This window comes from Xiphophorus hellerii, chromosome 7 (assembly GCF_003331165.1).
Source record: "Xiphophorus hellerii strain 12219 chromosome 7, Xiphophorus_hellerii-4.1, whole genome shotgun sequence".
Taxonomy (NCBI): Eukaryota; Metazoa; Chordata; class Actinopteri; order Cyprinodontiformes; family Poeciliidae; genus Xiphophorus; species Xiphophorus hellerii.
Window position 1 is genome coordinate 20,527,466 of NC_045678.1, and position 27,323 is coordinate 20,554,788.

General features: G+C 36.8%; 2 protein-coding genes across 10 annotated transcripts in view; one reads left to right on the plus strand and one right to left on the minus strand.

Moving 5' to 3' along the window:
- Positions 1–7: 7 nt before the first annotated feature.
- bin1a (bridging integrator 1a) lies at positions 8–18,958 on the minus strand. 8 transcript variants are annotated; one of them, XR_004340026.1, is made up of 20 exons: positions 18,627–18,958; positions 16,786–16,866; positions 16,602–16,656; positions 16,421–16,515; positions 14,154–14,249; positions 13,816–13,926; positions 13,636–13,728; positions 12,740–12,825; positions 12,524–12,599; positions 12,070–12,125; positions 11,210–11,254; positions 10,037–10,106; positions 9,481–9,603; positions 9,212–9,295; positions 8,006–8,026; positions 5,298–5,684; positions 4,774–4,830; positions 3,784–3,886; positions 3,578–3,679; positions 8–3,286 (listed from the first exon to the last, which is right to left on the minus strand). XR_004340026.1 is itself a non-coding variant. In XM_032568742.1 (20 exons), exons 1-20 carry the CDS (start codon positions 18,711–18,713, stop codon positions 3,185–3,187), a joined length of 1,911 nt encoding a protein of 636 aa, XP_032424633.1. In that variant the 5' UTR covers positions 18,714–18,957; the 3' UTR covers positions 8–3,184. The 8 variants fall into 8 exon arrangements, 7 of the variants coding, with proteins under 7 accessions (XP_032424633.1, XP_032424632.1, XP_032424634.1 ...); XM_032568742.1 differs by having other exon boundaries at positions 3,784–3,867; positions 18,627–18,957; XM_032568741.1 differs by having other exon boundaries at positions 3,784–3,876; positions 18,627–18,957.
- A 1,748-nt stretch (positions 18,959–20,706) lies between these two features.
- Positions 20,707–27,323, plus strand: part of tmem198aa (transmembrane protein 198aa) — a 36,052-nt gene continuing 29,435 nt past the window's right edge. For both annotated transcript variants that reach the window (XM_032568753.1, XM_032568752.1), the window contains exon 1: positions 20,707–21,206. The gene's annotated coding sequence lies outside the window, so the exon portion shown is untranslated. The remainder of the gene's footprint in view (positions 21,207–27,323) is intronic.

The window sequence follows — 27,323 nt, forward strand, 5'->3', positions numbered from 1 at the left end:
CAGTAAAGCAGATTCTAAGTAATCTTTATTATTACTGGTCATTTAGGTACAGGGAAAAAAAAAATATTTTTGTCATATCCCAGATACCACCATTAGAGACTGATCCATAAAGCTGGAGACAGAACCAGACCCAGGTAAAACACTCCAATTCATACACAAAATTTGAGAACAAAGCATGTGATTTACTGTGTGATTTACCTAAATATGAAGGTGGTTATTCTCACATTTGAGAATTTTTTTTTTCAAATACACATTGAAAAAAAAATTCACATCCACAGTGGCTAAATACTGAAAAGTATTTAAAAAAATCTGTGCACCTGAGTCTGGTTGTATTAACTTTATCTCTATGAGTCCTGCCTCCCTTATAATTAACTCTGCTTTGGACCACGATACCTAGAAACATTTTGAGGCACGGCAGATGGAAAACAAACAAACAAACAAAAAAAAAACAGGATCAATTTATGAGAAAATGTTGAAAAAAAAACCCATGTAATGCCCACACCATCTCTCTTACCAAGAGTAGCCATAAAAAAAGTAATAAAAAATATAGAAAGAAAAAAATAGCTTGTTGCAACTGCCTCAAAAGTGACCCAAGTATCACCGCCTTAAATTAAGAGTGTTCACACAACAACACGTGGAAAGTCAGCATGCTCACAGTTACTCACATACAGATATGAATGTTTTCTTAGAATATGTATCTGTCATCACAGCTTGGAAAAAATTACACTGATACACAACAAATGCACTATAATACCTGGAACCATAATATCAGCCAGTGGAAAAAGAAACATATGTTTCCCTCTGTAACATCATAAAACCTTCCCACTGATGCGGTTGACTGTATTCCTCTGTAAGTGGTGGTGGTGGTTAATAATATTTTCCTACAGATAAACATTTGCATTCCTCAAACACCGCACATACTCACTCACATTCTCTCTCGTGCCTATTACACACTAATAACCTAATGAGATTTGAGACTTTTAAGTTAGAGACTGAATGAACAACTGGGTTAGTACTACATATCTATGAATCTACACAGAGAGCAGTGAACCCCAGATAAGTACAAAATACTCCAGATCATCCTCAGTTGGCAATTACGTCAACATAGTTACACTAGACTATATGTAATCATTGCTCGGCAGCGTATAAAAATAAAAGAAGTTGCTCTGGTGCATAATCTTAAACATCTGCATTGGTGTTTAGAAGTCTCTATGCAAACAGAGGAAACTGTTTTCGGCACATTTTTTTTATGAGTTCGGCTGGCTCAGTTGTTATATATTGGACTATAATTAGTGTGTCATCTATTATACTACCAGCAGCAGCTTCTCTGTGATGCTGGCTAGCTTTATGGCCAGCCTGAGCAATGCATATCTGGAATCATGTGGAAACAAGATCATATCACACAACTTCAAACTATTTCAAAATATATTATAGAGATTTCTATTTTTTAGCTTCTGGGGGATTTGTTGATGCTGGAGTCCCATTGTCTGTCTGAATTTGCTGCTTTCTGCATTTGTCACTATCTGATTTGTTTTTACAACAGGATCATACTTATGCCACCAGAGACTCGATACTAACACAACAACAACCAAGGGCCCCTTTTCCACAAGTAAACAATGAAAGTAAGAATATAGGAATTGCTGGACATATCCTGAAGGCAATGTGTGAGGAGTTTAATCATCGATCAAACTAACTCCACCAGCAATGAGATAAGCATCTTGACTGATCAGACGGGAGTATTATTAAGTTTTCCTTTCTATTTTTTTATTTATTTATTTTTTAGTTTTGATTAAATAAAATTGTATTTTCTGGAATGGTACTTATTTTATTCTTTTGTGACTAGACTAAGGAGTGAAGATTTTTGCCCATTTGGTCAGCTAGAGAATAGCACTTTTGCCCCTTTTTATCTTTGTAAAACAACATTTAGGTCTTGTTTTATATTATAGTCACATGTAAAATGAAAGTACACCCTCTTTCGCTTCAACACATTTATATACCAGAACTTAATCCCCCCCCCAAAAAATGAGGTTATTTCCAGGTCTTAGGGAATTGAGCAAGTATGAATTGGAACTACCACGGTTGCCTAAAAATGTATCAAATGAAAATATTTAACATGATGTAATTGGCTTTGTTCAGACTAGAACAGAAACACGTTTGTACTGCTGTTAAATCAATAAAATGCATTGATTTATTGTAGGTATAACAATGCTACTGTACATTTACATATTGATAATTGAATTTTATATACGAGAAACAGTCCAAAATAAACAGCCTCAAAATTCAGGAGAGGCTTTGTAATCTTACTGCATAGGAAAATTATGTCGATCTAACCTCGCAAGCTTAGTTGCGGAAAAGTTTTTTGTTAAGAGTACACTACACTGTCTGTGTTTTTCATGCCTGAAAATACCTACAACAACCAAATTTCGCCATCTTGTAAGAGGGGAAGCAGGGTAAGAGCCTTCTTTCAGCCAGCTGTCTGGCAGTGTGTGGTACCACATGGGGGACGGTCAGCACAGCGTTTCATACTTTCCTCTGCATCTTAGCAAAATAATTTTAAACCTATGAGTGGTAAAGCTAAACATTTTTCCGTTTTTTAAACTCCACTTTTTTAAAACCTCTATACACCTTGACACTGATAACTGGTTCATGCCTATTAAACTAAAACGGGACGTATTGCACTGTCCTTCTCAAGTAAACCTTATAGTTGAAAGAGGATGTACTTACTTTTTACAACAATATGTTTTTTCAGGTTTTCTAGTACATCTGGCAACATCTTACATATTTAACACGGTTCTCAATCTGCCACAAAAATAACAAATCTTAAATTTCAGTTGATGCGACATGACAAAGATTGAGTCATCAGAAATTGATTTCGGTTGTAGCCACTGAATAGGTTACTATCAGTACACCTGATCCTGAATGAGCAGGACTCCTCAAATACTGAGTAGTGTGATGGCAAACAGCCCCATGAAATGGATACATCATGAAAAAACAGAAATGAAACATAAATAAAAAGATCCACAGTGTAGCAGATCTTAGAAATGCATGACTTCATCCAGGGCTATCACAGCTCTGTTTATATGGCCAAAGTCCTTGTTAGGATACAGTATTGAGGGGAAAGAGAGGAGAAGGACATAAATAGGCAAGAGGAACAGAGTATCAACAAAGGAACGTGCCCCTTCTTTCACAGCCTCTGTGTGAAGTTTTCAGGAAATACTCCTTTAGTGGCATTTTCTTTGTTCTGCTGCCAATCGTCCTGCTTCAGTCCCATCAGCCAGCCATCATCCTACAGGAAGAAACAGGACAAATAAATGACACAGTTGCTTTAGTGCTTGTGGAATGCTAATACATATGCAGTGCCAGTAGCTCTTTATTTGAGCTACTTTTCCAGTTTGGAAAAATCATCTATCTTCAACCTTAAATGAAAAACAGTGACAATGAATTTGTATTTTCCCTATAAGTATTCTGTCACACAATGACAACAGCTATTTTAGTGGTGTTAGTATAAGGTTGCAATGATTTATTGGTGTAGGTGGTGGGATTCCTTTGCTATTTTAGAGATAATGAGGTCACGTACCTGTTCATCTGGACTGTCAAAGGTGACTACTAGAACCACATCACCAGCCTTCATCTCCAGTTCATCTGTGTCATTGGCAGCATAATCATGCATCACCTGGACCTTTTTTTTATCACAAAGGTTGATATTAATGAGCTTTTTAAATGTATCTGTTTATTACATTCTCAGCTATACTGTCTTTGTATTTTATTTTTTGTGTGTGCTACCTTGAACAAGAAGCCAGGAGGCATGTCTGTAGTCTCTGATGAATCTTGTGTTGATTCTGCTGCTGTGGTCGGAGTCTGCGGAGTCTGCGGAGTCTGCAGGTGTGACACAAAGGGAGGCAAGAATTACTGACAAGGCAAATAAAACTAGGCCCTTTTTCAGAACATGTCTTTTGATCTTATTTTTACATAGAATGGAGAAATTGTGTGGTCAGTAGAAATATTTTTGTGTCCCTCAAACACTTTTTATTATTAACTCATTTGTTTTACAGTTTTTAAAGCTAGAACCACAAACCTAATGTATTTTGTTGGGATTTTTATCGAAATGACCAATGGAAAGTAGTGCATACCATGACATAATATGCTCAGTAAAAGAGAATGACAAACAGCTTAGAAAATCTGAAAAGTGGATTTGTTGTCAACCCACTCTGATTTCTAGTTCAACTTGTCCAAATCTGTTAAAGAAATGGCAAAGACTTCTCTCTCGAGATGTGTAAAGTTGCTTCAGATATACTGTACATCACACAAGAGATAGGACTCAATTTGGAACTTACTGAAAGTAAGCTTAAAGTCTCTAACCAACTTCAAAATGTAAAAAGAAAAAAAACTATGGCTATGTCAAAAACAGAAGTGAATCTAGAGTAAAAGTTTCATTTTTTACTGTCATGTTACTTTCTTTACTTGTATGCATTTTCACATGTTGTCAATGTCATTTTTTTTAGTATTATTTTAAGTGATCATTACAATTTTACTTCCTAATAGTTTCTAGATATACTGTTTATAAAAGCCCACCTGGAGACAAGTGCTGCAAATGAGCTCACACTTTAAGCACCGTGATGCAATCATTGGACTGCTGTTTTATTCAGTTTGTCTATGTTAATGTGTGTCTGTCTCTGTCAAATATAGCTAATAAATTAAATTAAATTAAACATTTTCTATAAATCTAACAGCAACATTTCTATTTTACACTCAGATTCAGCCCTCTTAACACACCTCCTCTGTTGCTGCTTCTTCTGGTTCAGGTTCAGCAGCTGATGCTGAAGAATCTCCCTGAAGCCAGAAAATCAAGAAGCATTAGGGGATTTCAAATGGAGAGAAGGAGTAGGCCATGAAAGAAGAGGAAATAATGAACGGGTGAAGACGTAAACGAAACAAGAACAGACAAAAACACGAGTCAAAAAGTCTATAAACTAAAATCCACCACAGGAAGTAAGATAAAATAAGTTGCATGATTCATTTTAAAATGCTACTGCATACCAACACTGTTTATTGGCAAAAGAAATCAACTGTTCACTTGAAAACATATGTCTCTTTTTTTACTATTTCAGCCTGACCTCTCCAACCTCGGTTGATGCATCTACACCCCTGGTCCAGATGCATCCTAAATTATTCCATGTCAACATGTATTTACAAAATACATTTACTTAGTTTTTGCATGCTCAATTCTCCTTGTTAATGGTTGATGCATCCACTGTTTTCGTCCAGATGCATCTCTCCATTTTTATGTCCTCAGTTACCTGACCCTCTTTTTCATCCAGCTCGGGAGCAGCTGGAGTGTTGTCCTCCTCAACCACATCAGGCGGAGCCTCATCAGCAGGTGTTTCAGCTGCAGCTGGCTCCTCTTTGACAGGCTGCTCTACATCGTCACCCCATTCCTCCTGGGCTTCTTGTACTGTATCGTAGTGAGCCGCCTGGCTCCCATCGTCCTCCCATCCCTCCTGCGATGCAGTCACAGAGTCGTAGCGAACAGGTTGGGTCCCATCATCCCCCCAGCCCTCTGAGGCTGCTGCTATGGGATCATAGCGGATGGGTTGTGTACCATCATCACCCCAGGCCTCTGTAGCAGCAGCAACAGGGTCATAGTGCTTCTGAGTTTCTTCTTCCTGTGCGTCAGCATCCTCCGGCTGAAGGGTAAGGGTCAGGTTTCAAGTGGTCAGAAGAAAAGAACATATATTTTTTTTTCTATACACAATGAAGGCTGTTAAATATCAGATGGATATTAAATATTAAAGTAAGGTCAGGATAATAAATGACATTTTCCATGAGTTTGCAGGAAAAAGTACAGTTTAATTTGTTCAATAAAACTTAGCTTTACCAATTGCAAGAATTTTTACAGAACCCCTCAGGGCATGTGGGTAAAAATAATAATAGCAAAAAAAAAAAAAAAATCTTGATGCACACCAGATATTACAAATATAAAATGGCTGCAAACTTTACGAAAATATGAATCTGATGTCATCTAAAAACTCAAAGAAGGCAAGGTAAGTTATATCTCTCATCAAATTTAACATTATTCTCTCATGTGCATCAAATACAAAAAAACAACATATTTTTTACCCATGTCCACTTAGGGCTTCCGTAGATTTTATTCAAAAGACAGGGTTAAACCCTCTGTTCAATGATGACTGCAGTATCAATATTATTCAACCCCATGAAAAGATTTCTATATATAGATAACATTTTCTTAAATTGTTTATTGCAAACAGCTTGAAGTTTACATATTTTACCAATAAAGCAAATGAAGGTTGAATAATTTTAGATGCAACTGTACAAAGAAAAATGTAGGAGCAAGATTTGATATAAAAAGGGTTCAAAAGGGTTGGGTTATTGCTGTGTTTCCAAAAAAGTTGCATACTCTGGTAAATGCATAATTTGTCCTCAAAATTAAATATTTGCCCACAGTTAAAACATATTATTTGTATATTAGAAGGGAAAAGATGATGCATATGTATTGGTTAAATGTAAAATTTGACAAAAACGTTTTGTCTACTCAATTCATTCAAAATAGGAAGAAAACCAACAAAGTAAACTCTACCCTTTTGCATTCTTGTAAATTAAAAGAATATAAAGCTGAAAATTTTGCACCTTTTGCTAATTTCACACAGATTTAAAACTTTTTGGAAACATGATTGTATATATTCATTGTCAAAAGAGGAGATTAGTCTATAAAAAAAATCAAACAGTAAGTAATGAGGTTAATACTTTACATACTTAAAATCTTAAAAAGCATTATTATTAATAATTTATAATAGAAGAAATTGCACAAAGAACTTTTCAATTTATCTGCATTACTTTAATGTAGAACAAATTAGTTTTGCAATTTTTAATTGCAGCAGATATAAAGATACCCATATTAGGTTACAAGAACTTAACATAAAGTATTAACCTTTACAGATATTGTTCAGTTATAACCAAAGGTTGAGGAAAAACAGGTAGGGCAGCAGTAACAAGCAGAAATGCAAAACAAAAGTATTGTTTCACCTCCAAAACAAATGTTGAATGTTTGCGTTGCAGGTGTGGTCTTAGTGCCTTTGTATAACCAGAACATTTCTGAAAAAAGCTTGCTCTATCTTTAGTTCTGATATACAAGTGCACAAAGATTTTTGAGACACATCTCTTTTTACAGTGGCAGAATTTTAAAAAAGGGGTTAGTTGATGGTCACATGGTCTACCAACACACAAGGCTTGGGGAAGCTGCTTATGAATTTTTAACAAGAAATTTGGAAGACTGTGAGCAACTTCACTAAGCATTTATTTAAAAAAATAAAATAAAAATTTTAATCCATGTGTGTCACATGTGAGCATGAAGGTCACATGTAAGTGTTACATGTTTAGTTATAAAAACATGTGAACACACGAGGATATGAAGGAAAACCAAAGAAAGGAGGGAATTCAGTTACAAATTCTTTCAGACCACACAGATAAATAACTACATCTTTTTATATTGAAGTAAACATGAGATGTCTGAGTTTTAGTCTCTTATACGTTCTGTATTTTATCTTCCTGCTGTAAAATCTGAACATGAAATGTGAAACTGCACAGTGAGTCACCCATTTTACTGCTAGTCAGTATTCTGTCAATTTGAAACTGAATTGACTCGAGCACATTCCCAAGTTCAATCTGTGTTGTAAAACAATTTCTTCAGTGTTTTATTACAACATTGAACACTGCAGACAAAGACAACACTCACACAGATTTGGGAAAAACAAGTGAGACCAAAACGTTGAAAATGTTTTTTTTATATATAAATATTAAAAGGAACAATGCAAAAGAAAGACAATGGAAAAGATATGGGTGTGACTTGTGAATGGGTTCACAAAGTTAATTAACTCATTGCTACTTCATACATACATCTTCAGATCTTTATATTTATTAAAGTAAGTAAAAATTTTGAGCACATTCTATTTTTTCTTTAGAACATTTGCACCTTTTATGCTATACTTACCCATGAGTCCCAGTTAGCTGGCTGTGGAAAATAAAGAGAGACAACGTGAACATGAAAGTTTAATTTTTCATAACTTCTGTTGAATTTAATGTAAAACTTCCACAACAGGACCCATGCTCTGAAACTACAAGCCCACAGCACTAGATTTAAGAAGAAGAGAAGAAAATAATTTAGGGAGCTCTAAATCATGGAGGATTAATCATTGCACACATAAAAAAGGGTTTGTACAAAATGTGTCAGCGACAAAGCCTTCTGGAACGTCACACAATAATCCTGACATTCAGAGTACACCTTTTGACTGGTTCTGTTTTCCTTTGTTGTTATTATGATGATGATCATTATTTTTCTGAAGCTTTAATTTGCAAATTGAGTTTCTTGTTAAGCTGAAGCAATTACTGTGTTCTATTCAGCGTAAATCACTGCAGTGGAACAGCTTTGTTTCACCCAAAATGGCACCAGTCTAAACTATCTGTCATGGAAAATCTAAAGTTTCTGAACAGAGGCTTGATACAAACAATCCCAACTGAAACATTTTCTTTATGTCTATTTAATCTGCACATGATTTCCACACCTCAAAACATTAATTAAGATAATCTGCATTTTTTCTGAGAGAAAATCTCAATCAAAATTCCTTACATTAATCCCTAAAATGATCATCTATAAATATAAATAACCAGTACCTATTGGTTACGATACTGTCATATTAGATTCGTCCAGTACTAAAGAGAAAGAAATTACGTTACAGCAGGGCTACGGTCTGGAGTTCATGCTGAATGTGATCCGTAGATATAGTGCCAAAGCAGAAAGAAGTGGTCACTAGAAGCCAGTCTATAAAGATCGTCATGCCATCATCCACCTCAGGTTTAGTTGTTTTGGAAAGAAACAGAGCAGGCAAAACCTCGAACTGTGCCAAGCTTACCAAGCAATTTCATATTCTATCAGATCTGTCAAGCTAATTCAGCATATTTTAGGTCAACCAACATTTGCACAATAAGTAGAGCATTTAATATGTCACCAAAAGTTTCATATTTATTTGGCTGATATCTTTAATCGAAACAGCAATGTGACAGTGGATAAGCCCATTCATAAATACTGTAAAATTAACTGCAGGGGAATCTGAGCAGAACATGAAATCTCTTGTAAAGACTGGCACATCTTACGGTAGAGGTCTCTATGATCACTATGTTCATGCCATGAATGGTCCACCTGAGAGACTGTGGAGACTTTGGCTGCTTCACTGAAAGACTCCAGGTCCATATCCAACAGGTTGTTGACTGCAGGACTGTCAAACTGACAATGACAGGAACAGGAGCACTCATTGGCTAACTGGGTTTAAAGTTCAACGATTTAGGGAAATAGAATAGAATAGAATATGTTTTTGGGAGGCCGGGAATTAATGGTTAGAGCTTCTGTCCTGGAAAAGAGGAAAATTAAAGTGCTGGTTTACAGTTTATTGAGAGCTGCTACTCACTTACCTCTGTAGGAGAGGTGACATTGATATCAGGAGTTGCTGCAGCATCAAACAGGCTGATGATGTTCTCAGTTTTTAGTTCCTTAGATGGGGTTACCTTAGGTGGTGGAGGCACTGCTGGTCTTAACTAGAATTTAGAAGAAAAAAGAGCACTTTTAAATTCCCCTATAGAGTGTCGGTTTGTTAGGTCTATAAGCTCCCGAACTCAAATAACGTTTCTCCTCGCTCGTTCCTCTTCAATTAATAAATCACTACATAAGTTCATGAACCACATTACAACAGGAGACTTTGCTATTTGAACTTTTATTCAACAATTTCAACATTCTATGGTTTGGGTAACCTTTTGCTGCCTCTTTTTCCTTTTTATCCCATGTTCTTTTTTAATTTCTTGATCACTGACACAGAAACAGTTTTTTTATTATGATCTGCAAGCATGAACACAATTGAAAATGAAAAAAATCTACATTATTTGCCCTTTATAAACAGCAATATTTTTACGGAAAGAAATACTTAAGGCCCAACTCTTTCAACTCTGAGAAAAAACATCTGCGGAAATTCACCTTGGATGGGGATTTGGGGATTGGAGGTGGTCCTCCTGGTCTGAGAGTGTGGTTAGAGTCCTCTCTATCACTAAGAATAAAGGACATGAAAAAGATCATAAGAAAGTATAGATGTTGTAGTGGCAAACAGCTGCTCAGCAACAAGAAAGAAACTATTGAACAGCTTTCAAAAGTTAAACCGACTTGAGGAAGATAACAGGGCATGCTCTACAAGAGTCCAAGCAGAACATGTCACTGTAAAAGCTGTCATGCAAGAAAAGTGAGCATCCGTTCCTGCTGTCCATCTCCTACCATGCAAGCAGACTTGGTCCTCCAGTAAATCCTTATATGTGAGCAGTGTGAGACGCATTTGCTGTTGTAGGGAAAATATTCTGCCGCTGATAAACACAAACTCCAAGCTTTAGGTAATTAAAGAGCCGAGCATACACTTGCACATCACTGCTGCAACAGGCAACATTGTCCAATCGTCATTTCAAAATGCCAGCCAAGATACATTTTTGAAAAACCTGTTGCTATAACACTTGAACAGCAACTGCTGAGGAGATTATTTGCTATATATAAGTTGACAGTTGCTCCCATCCACTTGGTGTCAGTCAAAGTTACTAACAACACAGGTAAAAAATAAACCTAGAAACGTCTCAAAGTAAACAAATCTCTTATTGTAGTAGCGTAATAAAACAAATAGAGAGATAGATGCTTATATTTCGTTGTTTGAGATACATTACCAGATCTGATAATGTTATAAAATATTTAGCGCGAGGAGTTTCCAATGTAATAGTTTGTCCCAGTTGAAGAGGAGTGTTCCTCACACACACCTTCAGGTGAAGATTTGCCAACACCATGGAATCATTTATTTTCAGTTTTATTATTTAATAACCTTCAAGGCCCATTTGGGGAAAGAGGCAACATCTTGTGGATTTATTATTGTGGACTGTTCTTGCCTGTTGTAGCATCAAATAAACATGTGCAGGTTTTGCTCTGCTCCTTTTCAGCTCCAGCTCCAAGCACTCAACTTTCTCATTGTGTGAAATCATTACCACAATCAAGCATTGGTTTCCCTGATATTATCCACATCTGCAGACTGACTGACATACACCAGCTGTACAGACAGGTCAGGTTAGAAGGACAGACAAACATTGTGTCACCGCTGTTACCACAACTATTGCCAGTTACCTCCTGCTTGGTCCTGACGATGCTGTGCCAAGGTCACTAGTCGCTCTGAAAGGGGAAGTTAAGGTAAGGGGGTTTCTGGGTTATTGCTTGATTTTCCTTTCTTTGCAGAGCTAGATGTATTTATTAATGTTATCTATTTTTTTTTTCATGGTAAACCAAAATACAATTCTGGTGTCAGTTGATACATATCGCAAGACAGGAGATTCTCAGGAACTCATTTGCACATTAATCATGTAATAACCTCATTATCCATACACATTTATCAAACAAGCAACAAGGTCTAAAAAAACGGATTTATATGACACAAACCTCTAATTATTGTGCTGGGTAAAAGACCAGCCAGAGGTTTTCATCTATCAAGGGTCAGGAATACAAAATCAGAGTTATACTATCCTGAAAATGATTACGGTACTCTGATATGTTTTTCAAAATGAGTTGAGCTGCAAATCTAAATTAAGCAACAAAGCTCTCAGGCATAATTTAAACTTCTTGTACTACATTAACACTTGTTTGGCTTTGTTTTTGTTTATTGAAGTCTTTTTAAAAAGTGCATGCTGGCAGTATACTATAGTTCTTAGCTTTCCACAAACCTTCTCATTTTGTTTTATCTTTGTTAATAAATGAGGCCACAGAAGAATCTTTTTTTCATACCTGAGCTTTGACTTAAACTCATCTAGAGGTCACCAATTTATTTGCTAGAAATAGGGCCAACTTGAACCAATATTTCCTGATACTGAGGTCAAGCACACAGTTAATAGAGGGTGTATTTTCTTTTGATCCTTGTAGACTCTTTCATGATTGTTGCTCATCAAACCCCCTAGAAGGCATTTAGGAGTTTTATTAAAGTACGAGAAACCAACCTGGCTGTGTCGCTATTCTCCAATTTCTCCAACACATCATACAAATCCTGATCCAACTGCAAATATATGAGAGAGTGAAGTGTGAAATGTGACATCCAACACAAATTTCATAATTTCAAAGTCTTTTGCCTCATGTGACACCAGTATTACTATGTTGTGCTTGTTCTCTTCTCTTTTGTATATCTGACAATGCACTGCCAAGTGTAACTCATTTCATTTCCTTGCATAGTTTTTATTGTTCATTAGACACTATTTACACATCTCGTGCTAAGGTAAAAGAATAAAACCTGCAGACACTCTAACATGTATAGATCAACTGACGCGAGACTGTTTCTGTCTCACGTAGTCAACATTTTCCATTACCTACCACCTGATATACTGTGTCAGTAATCTAATCCACTCCCGTATCCACCCTCAGCCCTGTCTGTACTGGAGGTCTGCGGAAGGGTCTTACCCGACTGATTTCCTTATGAAACTTCTCCTCAAAGCCCGCCAAACTCTGGAAGGTGCTGACATAAAATCCAACACGACTGGAGAAAGCAGAGAGAAAAAGATATCAATGTCACTGCCGAACCCAATGTTGGTAACTGTAGCATTAATATTAGGTTGGTATCTTAGTGAGCAAATAAACCAATCTAAACAGTCACTTATATGCAGAAATATTACACACCTGTTCCAGAGTGAAGGTAACTCTTCTTGCAAATCAAGATTAATCTCCTCAAACACCTTCTGGGCTCTCTCCAACTCTTCCTCAGCCTGAAATGCACAAACAAACAAGCAAACACCCACGTTGTTGGCTCAGGTGTGTTAACTTAATTACGTTTTTTCACTCATGCTGCATCCCTGGCTGCCAAGTAAACAGTCTAAGCTTTTCAAATTTATTTTCATGTATTAAATATATTTTCTTTTATTATTTTGAAGTGCTACCTGCTGTAGTCTCAAACTAGGTTGTGGTTGTAACATGACAATGTAAAAAAAAATGTCATGGATTATGAAAACTATTGCACCACGTTTCTTCCATGACGTTCATAAGAGGGTTTTTCAAATCTCAATAATACAGCTGCAATACAACTCTGATTCCTCATTATGTATCTGTTGACATAGGAGTGGATACAGAGACAACAGACAATGAGGTGAAATGTTCACAATACGTTTTAACTGCATGTTACATAATCCTGGAAATGTCAATAACAAGAAGTGCTGCACCCAACCAGATGTTAAACTGGTGGCTGCAACTTTCCATCCACTACTCATGCACACAGTCATACTTGCTAACAGTTCATGTGATTTTTAAAAAATAAATTATACAAAAACAATATGCACTCATTATTCAATGGAGAATTTATCTAGCATTTTTAAAGGTTTAATAGTAAATCAAGTTAATTCCAACCATTCCAACTGTCTGATATCAGTATTTGTATAAGGACTCTTTCATTGTGATTTAGCATATTTCGGCTTTATTTAGTTTAGCAAAAATAAAAAATAAAAAAACAACAATATTGAGTTATTATTACACTGATTTCTTTATAAAGTAATCTCACTGTCCATAAACACTCTACAGAGTACCTGACTCTTTGAGAGACTGGTCTGAGCAAGGTTGTGTGCAGACAAGATACCCTGAGCCCAGCCTGGAGTGGCTCTTTCCAACAAGGTGGACGGCTAAAAAAATGGAAACATGTTTACATATTAGCCTATGTTCATTTTATTTGCAGCCTATGTTGAAACACATGAATAAATTACATTTACCTTTGTAATTTTAATGCCTCCGTCTTTTTTCTTAGTCTTATGTGTAGCAGCATAGTTATGTCTGGCACTGTCGTAATCCACCAGCTTCCTGTCTCTCTTTGCAATGCGAGCCTGAAAGAAAGAAAAAAAGAAACCACAGAAAAATAAGTGTTGAGCTGCAGACAGAACTTTCATAATGTTTTACTCTTTACTTAGATCTCAGTTTAGTAAAATATGCATAGCCTGCTTTATCTATAATATTCTGGGTTTATGAATTACATTCAAATCAATCCAGGGTGCCAGTGGATCGGCAACTAATGCAACTAATCCTGGGTTGAGGTCATGAATTCACAGCTTACCTTAATATCAGGGAACTGACCCAGGTAGGTATCCATGGAGATCAGAGCGTGATCAACCAACTTCTGATGGTAATCAGTCCAAAGCACATCACAGTCCTGCGTGATGGATTAACATGCACAGCCATTAACAATAGCAGAAGGCATGCCGTTAGAATCTAATATCAGTGTTACACATTTACAAAGTCACGAGGAGCGGCATGGTCAGTCTTTGTTTTTGTTTTTTTGATAATGATTTTTTTGTGGTTTTAAAATGCTAAAAAGAACTACATTGTAAAAATAACTTAATTTTTCACAAATTCTTCTGCCTCTCCGCTGTTTATATAGGTCGGTCTTCAAAGAGGCGTTGTTGATCCCTGTTGTATTTGCTTTCAATATTTTTATGTAAAACACACAATTATTTATTTCCTCTATCATTTTAAACCAAACATGTATTGCAACATTATATCATGACGAATTCAGAGAATCGTGCTAATGTAAAAAATACTTTCCTCTTGAAGTGCAGGCATGGTTAAGGTGTCTAAACATTCCTAGAGCTGCTCTTAAACCTCCTGTTATGTTCGTTTCTGAGGTACAGCAATAATGTTCGTGGGTCAATTTGACCCGTAGAGTGTTTAATCATGCAACAGTGTCAGAAACCAAAGAATTTCTCCAAAACATTTTTGTATCTGACTATTAACTCCAATATTAACAATTTCAATCAATATTTGTGCAATGATGTTTTTTTATTTCTCACAAATAAAGGATCAATGACGACAGCTTACTCATTTACTCATTTGGACATAAAAATGGAATTTAAATGTTTTATGTCCACTGAAAAAACCTAGACACAAAAAACAATAATTCCTTGAAATAGATCTTTTGTGAAAAAAAATTTATATTACATTTAGATTTTTTTTTCAAGGGATGATCTTTATAATTGAACTTGAGACACGTATACTGTTCTGGGTAAAATTGACCTGCTGATTAAAATCAATACAAATGAGTTATGCAGAGAGTATTTATGTTTTCCTCCCACTTCTGCTGAGTGTCCACTCAGTGTGGGTAGAGTTTGCCCATGGGAACAGAAAAGGTTCTCGTCAAAAGTTGTATGAACACCTACTTTATCGCAGTTTCCTACTGAAGTAAAGAGAATAGTGAGAAAGTGGGCTTTTGTGCGTGCATGTATGTGTGTTGTGTTTGTGTGTGTGGTGAAATATGGTTCATAGCTGCAAGGAAACATATAGAATTGGACATTTTTTTTGTTTTTTTACCCTTCAACTTGACTGCCGGGTCAAATTGACCCAAACAGTATCTATGTAATATGTAGGGGGGGGTTGCAAATTTTTTAAAATGAATACATTTTCAATTTATATGTAGAGTGCACCTATTAAGACAAATAGAAAAAGTTTCATGCAAAAAAAAATACTTCAAACTATAAAAAAAAAAAATTTAACTTTAATACGGGTCAATTTGACCCGCAACATAACAGGAGGGTTAAACACATTAGAAAGTTATCAGTCTTTATTCCACCAAGAAAAACACATTGCACACTGCACCTTGTACAAATTTAAATTGAACAAAAATGTCAAACATCAGATTTCATTGAACCATCAAATCCACCCTGCCAATGTTTCAACCACTTTTAGTGTCCAAATTGTTTCCTCCTATGTTGCTTAGATAAAAAGCATATTTCCTTCTTTGTGTTTCAACTAAGGGGTGAATAAAAGTCAAGCTGCAGCTATGTTGCTCTGCAAAAAGATCAAAAAGTGGACACCCCATTTTATTTTTCGGATATAAATATTTCTAATAGTGCTGTTTAAAGTCAGTGCCAGTCCAGATTATTCTAAAATATATTGTAGTGTTGCTGCTACATTTTAAAGGTTTCATTGCTTGATCTTTTTTTCTCTCACAGTAAGAACAAATTCTTACTGGTCAATAGAATTATATTTGCAGTGATCTGTTGCGTACATTTTGTTAGTCTTTATCATTGCTATGTTTAGTATTACAATATTGTAAATGTTGTAAAAATGATTCATAGAATATTATGCTGCTAAATAAATAAAACTAAAATGATTGTCCAATGTATTTCTAGCCATCTACTCCTCTGATTTACACTGGTTTTTGCAGCTGTTGCTGGCCAGAATCTTTGTAGTAGCCAGCATGATAGATTTTTCACACCTAGTCAGCTAATATTAGTTCTGACCTCTGAGTGAAAAGAAATTCATCCCCTCATGCAGACACAAAGACCATTGTGGTGTACTTCAGCACAATAAAAAATATTTTCTGACCTCCAGAACAGAATCCACTTCATTCTTGCCATACCAGTCTGGCTCATACATGTCACCTAGACATGCCTGTAGATTCTTGGAGGACTCGTGCATAGCTAAAACACATGAACAAAAAGCAAATAAGCTGAAGTGAATTTCAATGATGGTCAGACTTGCTTGACTTTGATGGATGTGACCGTACCTCTAACTGCCTCAAGGTATGCTCTTAGGTCCCTCTGGAGTTTGCTGCCTTCAGTCTGAGGGTGAGGTTTAACATAAGTCCATAGTTATGCAGCTAAACTGTGTGTTACAGCTGTTTAGCTAATATTACAATGATTTATTCAGTAACTTGAACATTTAATGAAGAGTATGGCATGTAGGCTCACATATTGTTTGTTGAAGTTGATGACCCACTCCTCAAAAGCAGCGTCTTTGGTCTCATCTGCTTTGCCAAGCTTCTGTAGAACCTGTCAAACAAGGACATGAGTGATCAAAACCAGGGAAATGCTAATGTTGGATGGATCAGTACATATAACATTGAGAGGGCATGTAACAACCACAAACCTCGAGGCATTTTAATTGGATTTTATGTGGTTGAAAACACAAAGCAGCATATAACCGCAGAGTGGATAGAATATGACAGATATTTTCAAAACACTTGTGAGCTCACAAGAATTGATTATGATGGCTTGTCATCTTTTTCTGTAATTACAGCTGCAAATTCTCTGAAGTATGTCTACACAAGCTTCGCACATACAGAGAGGGAACATTTTCCCCATTGCTTTTTGATGAATAGGTCAACCTCAGTCAGATTGGATGAAGAGTGTCTGCAAATAGAGATGTTTTTAAATTTTGTGTGTGTTTTCCAATTTGAAATATGTTTGGGATTTGACATCTCCACTGCGTAATGCAACCACAGTATGCCACAGAGGAGATGGTGGGTGATGTGCAGTTTGTTTTTTGCCATGTATAGCACTTTGCTTGTTGGCTGAAATGTTTTGCTCTTTTCTGACCCAAGAAATGTATTTACTTGCTTAGTATGTCAACTTCATGACTTTGTGGAAAATTGCAAATGGGTATTCTTCTGGCTTCTTTTGAAAATTGAATTCGAAAGAATTCAAAGAAGAATTCAAAAGGTAGATTCATATGGAGCATTATAATGTTTACTTTTTTTTCCAACAGAATCTACTACCTGAACTACAGGTCACTGCTGCTCCTCCAGAGATTTCATGGAGCAGTTGGTTGTTTCTGATTAACGTTCTCCGTGCCAGAGCTGCTGGCCTTGTGTATCACCATTCTTAATATATTTGCATTTATGTCATACCATTTTAGTTTAATAAATGTAACTGTGTTCGATGATTAATTTGCTCAATGATGTTCTCTAAAAAAATCTCTGATGCCACAAATTGACTTTGTTTGCTAATTGAGTGGGTGCATTTGGTTACTGGATTTTATTAGCTGTAGTCATAGGGCTGAATATAAATGCATGTCACAGTTTTCAGAGGCATTTTTTCCCCTTAAAACAACTTTTTGTAATTCACAGTTGAGCAGTAATACATTAGAATTTGCTGTTTTGTGGCAACATGCGAATATATTAATAAAGTTTTACTATTTTTGCAAGGCATATGACAGTGAAGGCCATGAAGACACATAATAAACACTGAATTACATTAAACAGGAAAATATGAAGTCATCCTGCAAAAATAAAGTAGCAAAACGTCTGCCCTGATCATATTAAGACATGTGTTTTGGATGACAAACAGCGCCACCTCGCATTCATTCTCCGCAACGTGCAGGTGCTTGAAAGTACAGGCCTATTATATGTCACTTCCTGTAGAAAGCGTAAGTGTGTAATGCTGAAATGATACATATTGTGCTCGAGTGGAGCTTAAATGAGAAAAATCCACTCGTTTAGCTGTTTGTGTACAACCGGTTTTTTTTGTTTTTTTTAATACTAGGCATATAAAGCTAAAATATGCGTGAACCTGTACTGAGGTGCACTTTATAATCAATTTGCACGTGTCCATCGGTAGAGTATTTAAGGACAGGGCATATTTAAAAAGAACAACCACAAACACATCATCCTTGCTCTTATTATGATGTCGTGATGCGACACTGCGCCTCAGCGGAGGATGCGGCAGCGCTGCTCCGAGGCGCGTAAAAGGCCTAACCACCATAATTCCCCATGTATTTTTTAAAAACAGGCAGATGGCGGGGCACATATTACCTTTTCCTGGGCTCTGGTGAGCTTTTTCTGAACGTTGCTGGCCACTTTCCCAGCTGTCAGCCCCTTCCCCAAATTCAGCTCAGCCATCTTGCAGCGCAGATCAGTCTTTGGATGCAGGAGGGAAGGAAATTGATCGTTTGGACCGCTACGGCGACCGCTGAGGCAAATGCATCAATGTCCAAATAGGAAAAAGACGATGACAAATGCAAATTACAGATGTTTTTTTTTTCTTCTATATAATAATGATGATATCTGTGGGCAAAGCGTGATTGTAGCCTGTTCTCTGTAGTGTTGGGCTGTTGTACGTGTGCGCGCGTCCCTGACAGAGGAGGAGGATGCTGAGCGATGATCTTAAAGGTACAGATACTCTCGCTTTTCCTCTTGTCTGCACGGAAAAACTGAACACCTATGTAAACGTACGTAAAATACAAAGAGACAAGGAAAATGCATGAATTATGTTTTTACTTTTACAAAAATTGAAGCCGGGGCGGGGAGGAATTAATTTCCTTTCAAAATCTAAAGTGAACATGAACTGTTTTTATCAGTTTTTTTAACGGTAGTAGTGAGGCATTACCGCTTGAGTCAGCTATTAATATTATATAACATGAAGGATCATGACAGGCTTTTTTTTTCTAAAGTAGGCTATCTCTAAAGAGCAACTCATCTGTTAAATGAATCAGTTATTTGAATTCCCTAAAACATATTTTTTAAAAGCTATTCAAGTTTAGCTGTATAAAATGTGTGCTTTTTAAAAGAAAAAAAAAAAAAAAGCACAGATTATAAAGAATTTCAATTCGATCAGAATATATTTAAAGTGTAACTGAAAATATACACAATACACCTGTAAAATATTCTATGATTTATATATGTTTTATATTCTGCTAACGTCCAGTCGTTTCATTTATTTTTTTATTTTCGTTTTCACAACGTTCTTGCATCAGGTTGATAATAATTAAGACTGATGTCCCAGCAGCTCAAGAATAAAAAGCTGCTTCAGCACCACACGAGCTGACAGCTCCGCTTTCTTATCAAGCAGCACTTTGAACCCCTCCTGTCTTTTCTAATAGGGTCAGTATTGAAGCAAGTTCTACAAAACAACAGGTTTGATCTTGTTCAAAATGTGCCTGGCTTCCAAACAAGTAGCGAACTTTTCTCCAGGAGGGGGCGCTACCAGCACATCACTTATTTTCTCCAACCTTTAATTTATTGTGCGGTAGAAAAAAACAGAACGAGCAGTGGGATCAGACAGAACATAAAGAATAAACAAATACAATAAACAAAAGTCCATAATCTGTTTGATAGTCAAGTGATGAAATGCTATGTAGTTTTGAGTATGAAATCTAAATTTTTAGGTGTAAATAGACAAAAGAAGCATTAATAATTACAACTAAATACATTTTAATTTTAAATATGCTGCCTGAAAGAAGGGCACCACATTTGCGGGTGTCTCCATTATCCCTTGGTAGCGCTACTGGTAAACAGGTGGAGTTGTGTTAAATTGGAGCTCTCCGAGGTCCTGAACTCACAGGAACAGACAGGCAGCAGTCAGTTTTTCTTTTGTTGTTGTTGTTGTTGTTGTCGTCGTTGTTTTGTTGTTGTTTTTTTACGTCTTCACCATGAGGATGCGGGGTGTAATTATAAATTTGTTGCACAGTGGAGCTCGACAGGATGCTTGAGAGAACCTCTGTTTATACATGAGAGGGGGAAAAAAATGGTGTGTGAGGGCGTCGTTTCAGGAGAGCGGGGTATCACACAGTCTTCAGTATGACGCAGTGTAAGAAAACAACAACAAAGAAAGACGGAACCTATTTCATACCAAAGCAGAACATTTGTACAGATGGACTGTTAGTTCTGCTTTTCTGTATAACTGCCTTAAAAATCTCCCACTTTAATTCAGTTACTTGCATGTATTCTCACCTCCTCCCCTCCCTCACTTTCTTCCTTTCCCTCTCCTATCACCCTCATGGCTCCCCCATTTCTTTATCCCACGACAATAACAACATTTGGCCACGAGTCACCAAACCCATTCGTTCCCATACACTCTCATGAATAGATCCCATCATCCCCCCTACTGCGCTGAGGGAATGGTTCAACCCGCTGAGAGGGAGAGAGAGAGGGAGACTGGGCGCACAAAGGAAGTGCACATTCTGATCGTTCTGAATGGAGATAATTGGGTACATGATGTAAACACGGAATAAATATCGAAAGGCGTCGTTCCATTTTTTTTTTTTGCCCCCCTCCGTCCATCCGCCGCAGTTGTCCATTAAAGGTGTTTAATAATATATGAGGTAGTAGCTATACTGGCTGCGCGTCTGTCTGTCTGTGCAGAGAAAGAAAGGCAGCCAGAGAGAGGGGAACTGAAGCCAAGAGTGAAGGAGAGGGAAGAGGAGTTGAGCTTTGTTTCATCCTCGCTTTGGTGAGGTTTCTGGAGTTTCCCGCCTGCTTTGGAGACGTGATGTTGGACTGGAAAAGCTAACCAAGTTCGACGAGGGACGGGGATTTTTTTTTTCTTCTTTTTTCTGCGCTTTGGAGCTGCGAAAATGACAATAGAAGAGAACGCCAATATGTTGCATTTCTGAGGTGAGTAAGATGTCTTTGTTCACCGCAAATTACAGTCATTTCAACTATAGAACGCGGAGCTTTAAATAAAAAAAGACTTTTGTTTTTCTTTCTTGGTGAATGAGCAGTCCATCTTTATCACAGCGCAGCTTCTTAGGCAGGTTTTCCTGTTGTCCGTACATGCCTGTCAGTTTGAACCGTGGACACATGGCGCCTCAGTGCTGCTATTGTTTTTCCTCTATTGTTTTCAAACCGATGCCTGAGAGAACATTTGGTGCTCCACAACGAGAGACGTGGGCGCTCCGAGACCACTCACAGGTCACATATCAGTGACAGCCACACGGATACTTTCCGTGTGTGAGGAATACATAATGGAGAGGAGAATAAAGGATGAATTTGACTCCTCTGGGCATAACGAGGTTGGACACGGAGTAAACATAGAAAGTCAAATTGATTTGCGCCTTCATCTATCTATCTATCTATCTATCTATCTATCTATCTATCTATCTATCTATCTATCTATCTATCTATCTATCTATCTATCTATCTATCTATCTATCTATCTATCTATCTATCTATCTATCTATCTATCTATCTATCTATCTATCTATCTATCTATCTATCTATCTATCCATTTATCTATCCTCTGTAGTTGATGTGTCTAACAGCTTCAGAGACTTGGCCATTTGCCCATTCTTCTTTCCAAAGTATCTCAAACTCAGTCAGGCTGGATGGAGAGCATCTGCTGACAGAAATATTGTCACAGCTCCTCAATTGGATTTAGCTCTGGAGTTTGACTAGGACATTCTAAACATGGATAAGTATTGGTACAGGAATACTTACTGCAAAAGCCTTTACATGACCCAACAAAAACAAAACAATGTGGACTCCCAGCTATTGCTAAAGTCCCAGTTATTTAAACTATTTAAGGAAGGTAGAGTTTCTTAGTCAGCTATAGTCACCCAGAGTGAAAATCAAGAAAGAAAGGACAGACTGGACCAAAGCCTGTCAACATTTTTCGACTCTTAAAACAAATTCAAGCCGAATGTAAACACCACTAGGACAGTTGTCATCCTAAAATATTCAATCAAAACTTCCTGAATGACCATTTCCAGATGGCTTTATGGTTGTGTAATTTATTCAGGTATTGGCTACATGTGATAATCCTTCATTAATTGAAAATGTTCAAATTAATTATCCAGTCAGTTCTACACTGGGCACGCTTTGAAGCTCTAAAACATGATAAAATCAAACTATTTCCACAAATCTGACAAATGATTTGTTTTTTTCCTAAATTATGAACAATGTAAAAAAAAAAGAAAGAAAATGGTTTCTCTTAAAAATAAATGGAAAATAATTGGAACAGTAACTTTAAAAGTGAGGTACATACTCAGCAGGAATTTTAGTGTACTTTTACAACCTATTATAAGCATTGATGTGAACCATTTCACTGCAGCCTTGGCTTTAGGTTATTATCTTGATGGAAAGTGAACCTTCTCTCTGTCTAACAGCCTATAACTTGTTTCCTAGGACTCTCTGATATTTAGGAACATTTATCTTCCTGTCAACTTAGACCAGGTTCTCTGTTCCTTCTGAAGAAATGCATGATGACATCACTACCATCTTCACAGTGCATACTCGTTTATTATCATAAATTTTTTATAAGGCTTTCTTTCAAAAGATGCTTTTATTTTACCACTCTTCCCGTTCACAACAAACCTTGTAGTTATCTTGTAATAAGATTCCCCCTACCTGAGCTGTGGCTTTCTGCAACTCCTGCAGCTCTACCATGGATCACACCTTAAGTCCCATGCTACTTTAACACTCTCAACACCTCGCTTGTAACCTCACGTGGTCAGCCATTTATTGCAGGTTTTGCCTTCCTTTATAGTCGAATACTGCGGTATGTAGATATTAGTTTGCATACCATGGAGGCACTGGATTTTGTCTTGTCTCTTGAGAACCTTCAAAACTGTTTTTACTGCTGTGCATTGCTTTCTGACATAACCGTTGAAACTTCTGATTGTAATGTGGCAAATGTCAAAATTTTTAATTGGTGTGAACATATTTGCATGGCACTGTGATGTGGAACCATGGTGCGCATAGTTCTTGTACTGACTTAAAAAGAGATACAGAAACAACATAGAGCACAGTAATCAATAAAGCTAAATATGAAAAGGAATAAAAGGACACTTAAGTTTTTATTAAATGGCATTCTGTCAAAATCATACTTTTGTTTTGGTCTGAAGAAACCTCGAAAAGCGTCCTGATGTCTGCCTACAGGCATCCTTGACTTGAAAGTTGTTTTCCCTTAAGAAAATTCTCCTCCAGTTTGTGATTCATTTTCTGAGCTGATATGTCTGTTCAAACAGATAACCTTGAGGGGAGTAAATAGATAAAAGAATCAATTCTTGCAACACGCAATTGACTTTATGTCTCTGTTTTTTACTGTCACATTATTTTTTTTGTTTCCAACACAGCATGTCTAGAATCATTGCTGTTTCACCAGAGCTCAGCTACTGATCTACAATAATAGATTTAAATACAGGAAATTCATTAACATTAAGTGTAATTCATGATGATTCACAAAAAGATCATCTGTGGTATTTTGTTATTATGTCATAGCACGGACATTGATATTGCTTGACTAATGACCCATTTGCATCCCAGAGACTTTTGTATTTTAATACTACATTGTTCAGCAAAAAATTAACAAGGCAGAGATACTGGGGAGCACAAAGTAGCTATAGAGATGTGTGACATGTATTGAAATTTAAACCTACACATTCATCCCCCAGTGAGTTTCCCATATGGCACTTTCCTGACACTTATGTAACCATTACTGTGAGCCAACCAGTCCTCAGACTTAGGACTTTAGCCAGAGCGACAGGCTCAGTTGATGAGGAGTCTGGCCAGATCTGAAAAGCTCCTTGTCCTTATGGCATCTCTCTTTTATCAAAAGCGTTAAGTTATACCCTCTCCAGAAAAACAGTCTGACGCCTGAAGACAGAAAAGGAGACATTTTTAACATCATAAATATACAGAAGAAATATTTCCATTCCAACACTTTAATGATGAAGGACAGATCTCACCACCCAAATAATTAAAAGTTAGAATCGAAAGCTAATCTGAAAATTGATACAAGGCAACTTATCATTTATGTGGTGGACATCACTGAGATACTGTCCACTCTGAGAAAGAGTTATATTAGTGTGGCAAACACAAGCTAAGAAAACCGATCAGAAACTGCAGAGACTCGTGTCTAGTGTGCAGAAAACAACCTTAGTATTTTTCTTTATTTTTATTTAGGGAGGAGGTCAAACAAGGTGGATGGGGAGCTTTGAATTGTGTGTGTATATTTGGAGTTTTAGGAGCCTAAGCAACTGATATATGAAGTTTAGAGGAAATAAGTTAAAAAAGTGAGTGTTTCTGGTATGTGTTTGTAGAAAGGATGTGAGCTCAAAGTAGGGGAAGCAAATTTAACAGAGAAAGGAAATTAAAGTATGACTGAAAGGATAAAAAACAATCAATCCTAATATCAACACACACTTGAGCTTATTTTATAAACGACAGTCAAACTGTAAGAAAGGTGTGGTCGGATATGTTTTCGTGTTAGTTTTCAGCTCACAAGTGTGCTCCTTCACATTATAAGAGCACCTCGGGCAAAATTCTCCACACAGATCTGTGCACCATCAGCATGATGCAGATAGTGTCATGTTGGGAGCCTCTGGTTTCAAACAGCTCATTGAAATCCCAGTGTGGAGCAACCCTCTGGCAATGCAATGCACCATGTTGCATGTTTGTGTTTGGCTGTTATATTGTTGCTGGAAGGGTCTTTGCATACCATCACAACAGACACATTAGTGCCTTTACCTCCTGCCACATAGCAGGTTCCAGTAATTTCAAATATGGTGCCTTAAAAAAGTATTCAGACTGCTTGTGCTTTTTCAGATCTTTTTTTACGTAACAAGCATAAACTGTAATGTATACTCTTGAAGAAGGGGTATTATGTAATATCAACAATTCTTTTAGCTTTATAACAAGTTGTAATGGTATTCCCTCATACAAAAACATACCTTGATTCTATCATGCATGTTTGAAAAATCCTTGGCTCTCCCATGGCAACCATTCAAGGGAGTCTAATCGCTTGCTCATGCAAAGTACTGCCTATTTCCTCAAAGCCCCTCCATGAAGCTGAGGTCTCCGGCTGAGCTGTCGCCTCACAGATTACTCCCCCCCACACAGCTCCTTCAGACTAGCGGCAGTAGCAATTTGCACACACCTGGTGGGATTGCGCACCTTCCGTGCTTATCATAGAAACTACTTTCAGTCCAAAGCTCCAAAGAATGCAAACAGCATAGTGAAAAGGAAATGTTGTGATGACATGCTGAAGGTGGAGTGTCAGAAAGAGCAGGGACTTCTTAAAGAGGCAGAGTCTAAATTCATGTCAAATTATGAAGTCAAATTTCTTTTAAGTCATGTTTGATATCTATACAATGTTTTAACAGCTGAAGGTAACATAGTTACTTGCTTGTGCTATAAAATGACACTATGTGCCTGGAAAATACATAATACTGTCCCTGTAAAATTTTATCAGGCACCAACACAAACAAGCACCTAATTATAAATCAGTAGAACAAGGATACACAGAATGAAACATTTCATTTTTTCCAAATAAAAAATTTTAAAAGTGTGCTGTGTTTCTGTGTTTAGTGTTCTTTACACTACCTATAAATAATACCCATAGATAAAGTCTAGTGCTTACATTAGTCTTCAAAAGTCAGTTGACTCCACCTGTGTGAACGTTAATCATCTGAAAATGGAATATGGCAAAACAGCAAATGTATTAGGGCATCAACAGCCCTGGCAAGGAGAGCATTAAAACTGCTTCATTGTAACTCTGAAGGAGCTGCAGAGATCTACAGCTCAGGTGGGAGAATCAGCTAACAGAAATGCATTAAATTTGGTATTGTACTTTACACGATGTGGAAACATCCAAGGGATATGATAATTTTGCATGGTATTCTTTTTGTGTTTTTCGTAGCAGATTTGTTCACCCTTTCAATTTAAATCTCTGACTGGATATTTTTGTTGAGTGATGTGTATGTGTGTGTTGGTGTGATTACACTGAAACTGGCTAACAAATTAAAGTGGTTGAAGCAGAGTTTGCATTGAAATTCAGTTATTCAGGACAGGCCTACAGAGGGACAGGATGTGAGAGGCACGGTTAATAGAAACAGCAGGTGATGTGAGTGTGTTAGTTCTTGTTGCTCGCCCCTACTTCTCTAAAACCTACAGCTTGTGTTTTGCTAGCGGAAGTAAATTGAATTCATTCACTCCAGGTCTCAGCTTGTGCGAGGCAGCCATTAATAGAACAGAATAGTTTATTCACCCCTTTGTCAGGTTATATTCCAATTTTATACCCACACAAAGCAATTTCATTCCAACCTACTTTTATTTTATGTGCACAAAGAAACCTATCCGTCCTGTGATTTTATTCTTGCTAGGTATCTTAATAAGTTATGCAGATAAACAATCCTAGAACTATTCAAAGCAAACATGTAGCTATATGAAGTTAATTGTATCTTTTAAGACTTTTTTTATTACAGAGATTTTCCATTAATTGTAATTTTGATCGCCATTTGAGCAGTTGGGTCTTGTATATGAAATATTATGAGGTTCTAGCTTACACAATTAAATTCAAACTCTTCCACTAATACTTTGCACTTCTTATTTAGAAATGTATTTTCTTCCATTAGCATGCAAATGTTGAAGTAACAATTTTCAAACTTGCATACTTGTATATTTAACTTTATACATGCAACAAAAACTAGCTGGTAACTATTACAAAGAGAAGTATTTAATTACAATTAAAGACTGTACTCAGAAGGAAAGATTCCTTAAGTTTTACTAGTACTCTATTAATGAAAGCTTTTACCATCATAACTTCATTTTGTCATGATTTAGAGCAGTTGTCTCTATTCAAACAATAAGGCCTTTGTTGTAATCTCCACTGTACAGGGTTGACATAATGACATTGATGCGGTCAGCGGCAGGATGCTCAACTTTCACTGTTTTGAAGTAGCAACAATTCAGTTTGTGAGACAGCTTCAGGGCAAAGGATGTGGGCCAATACTG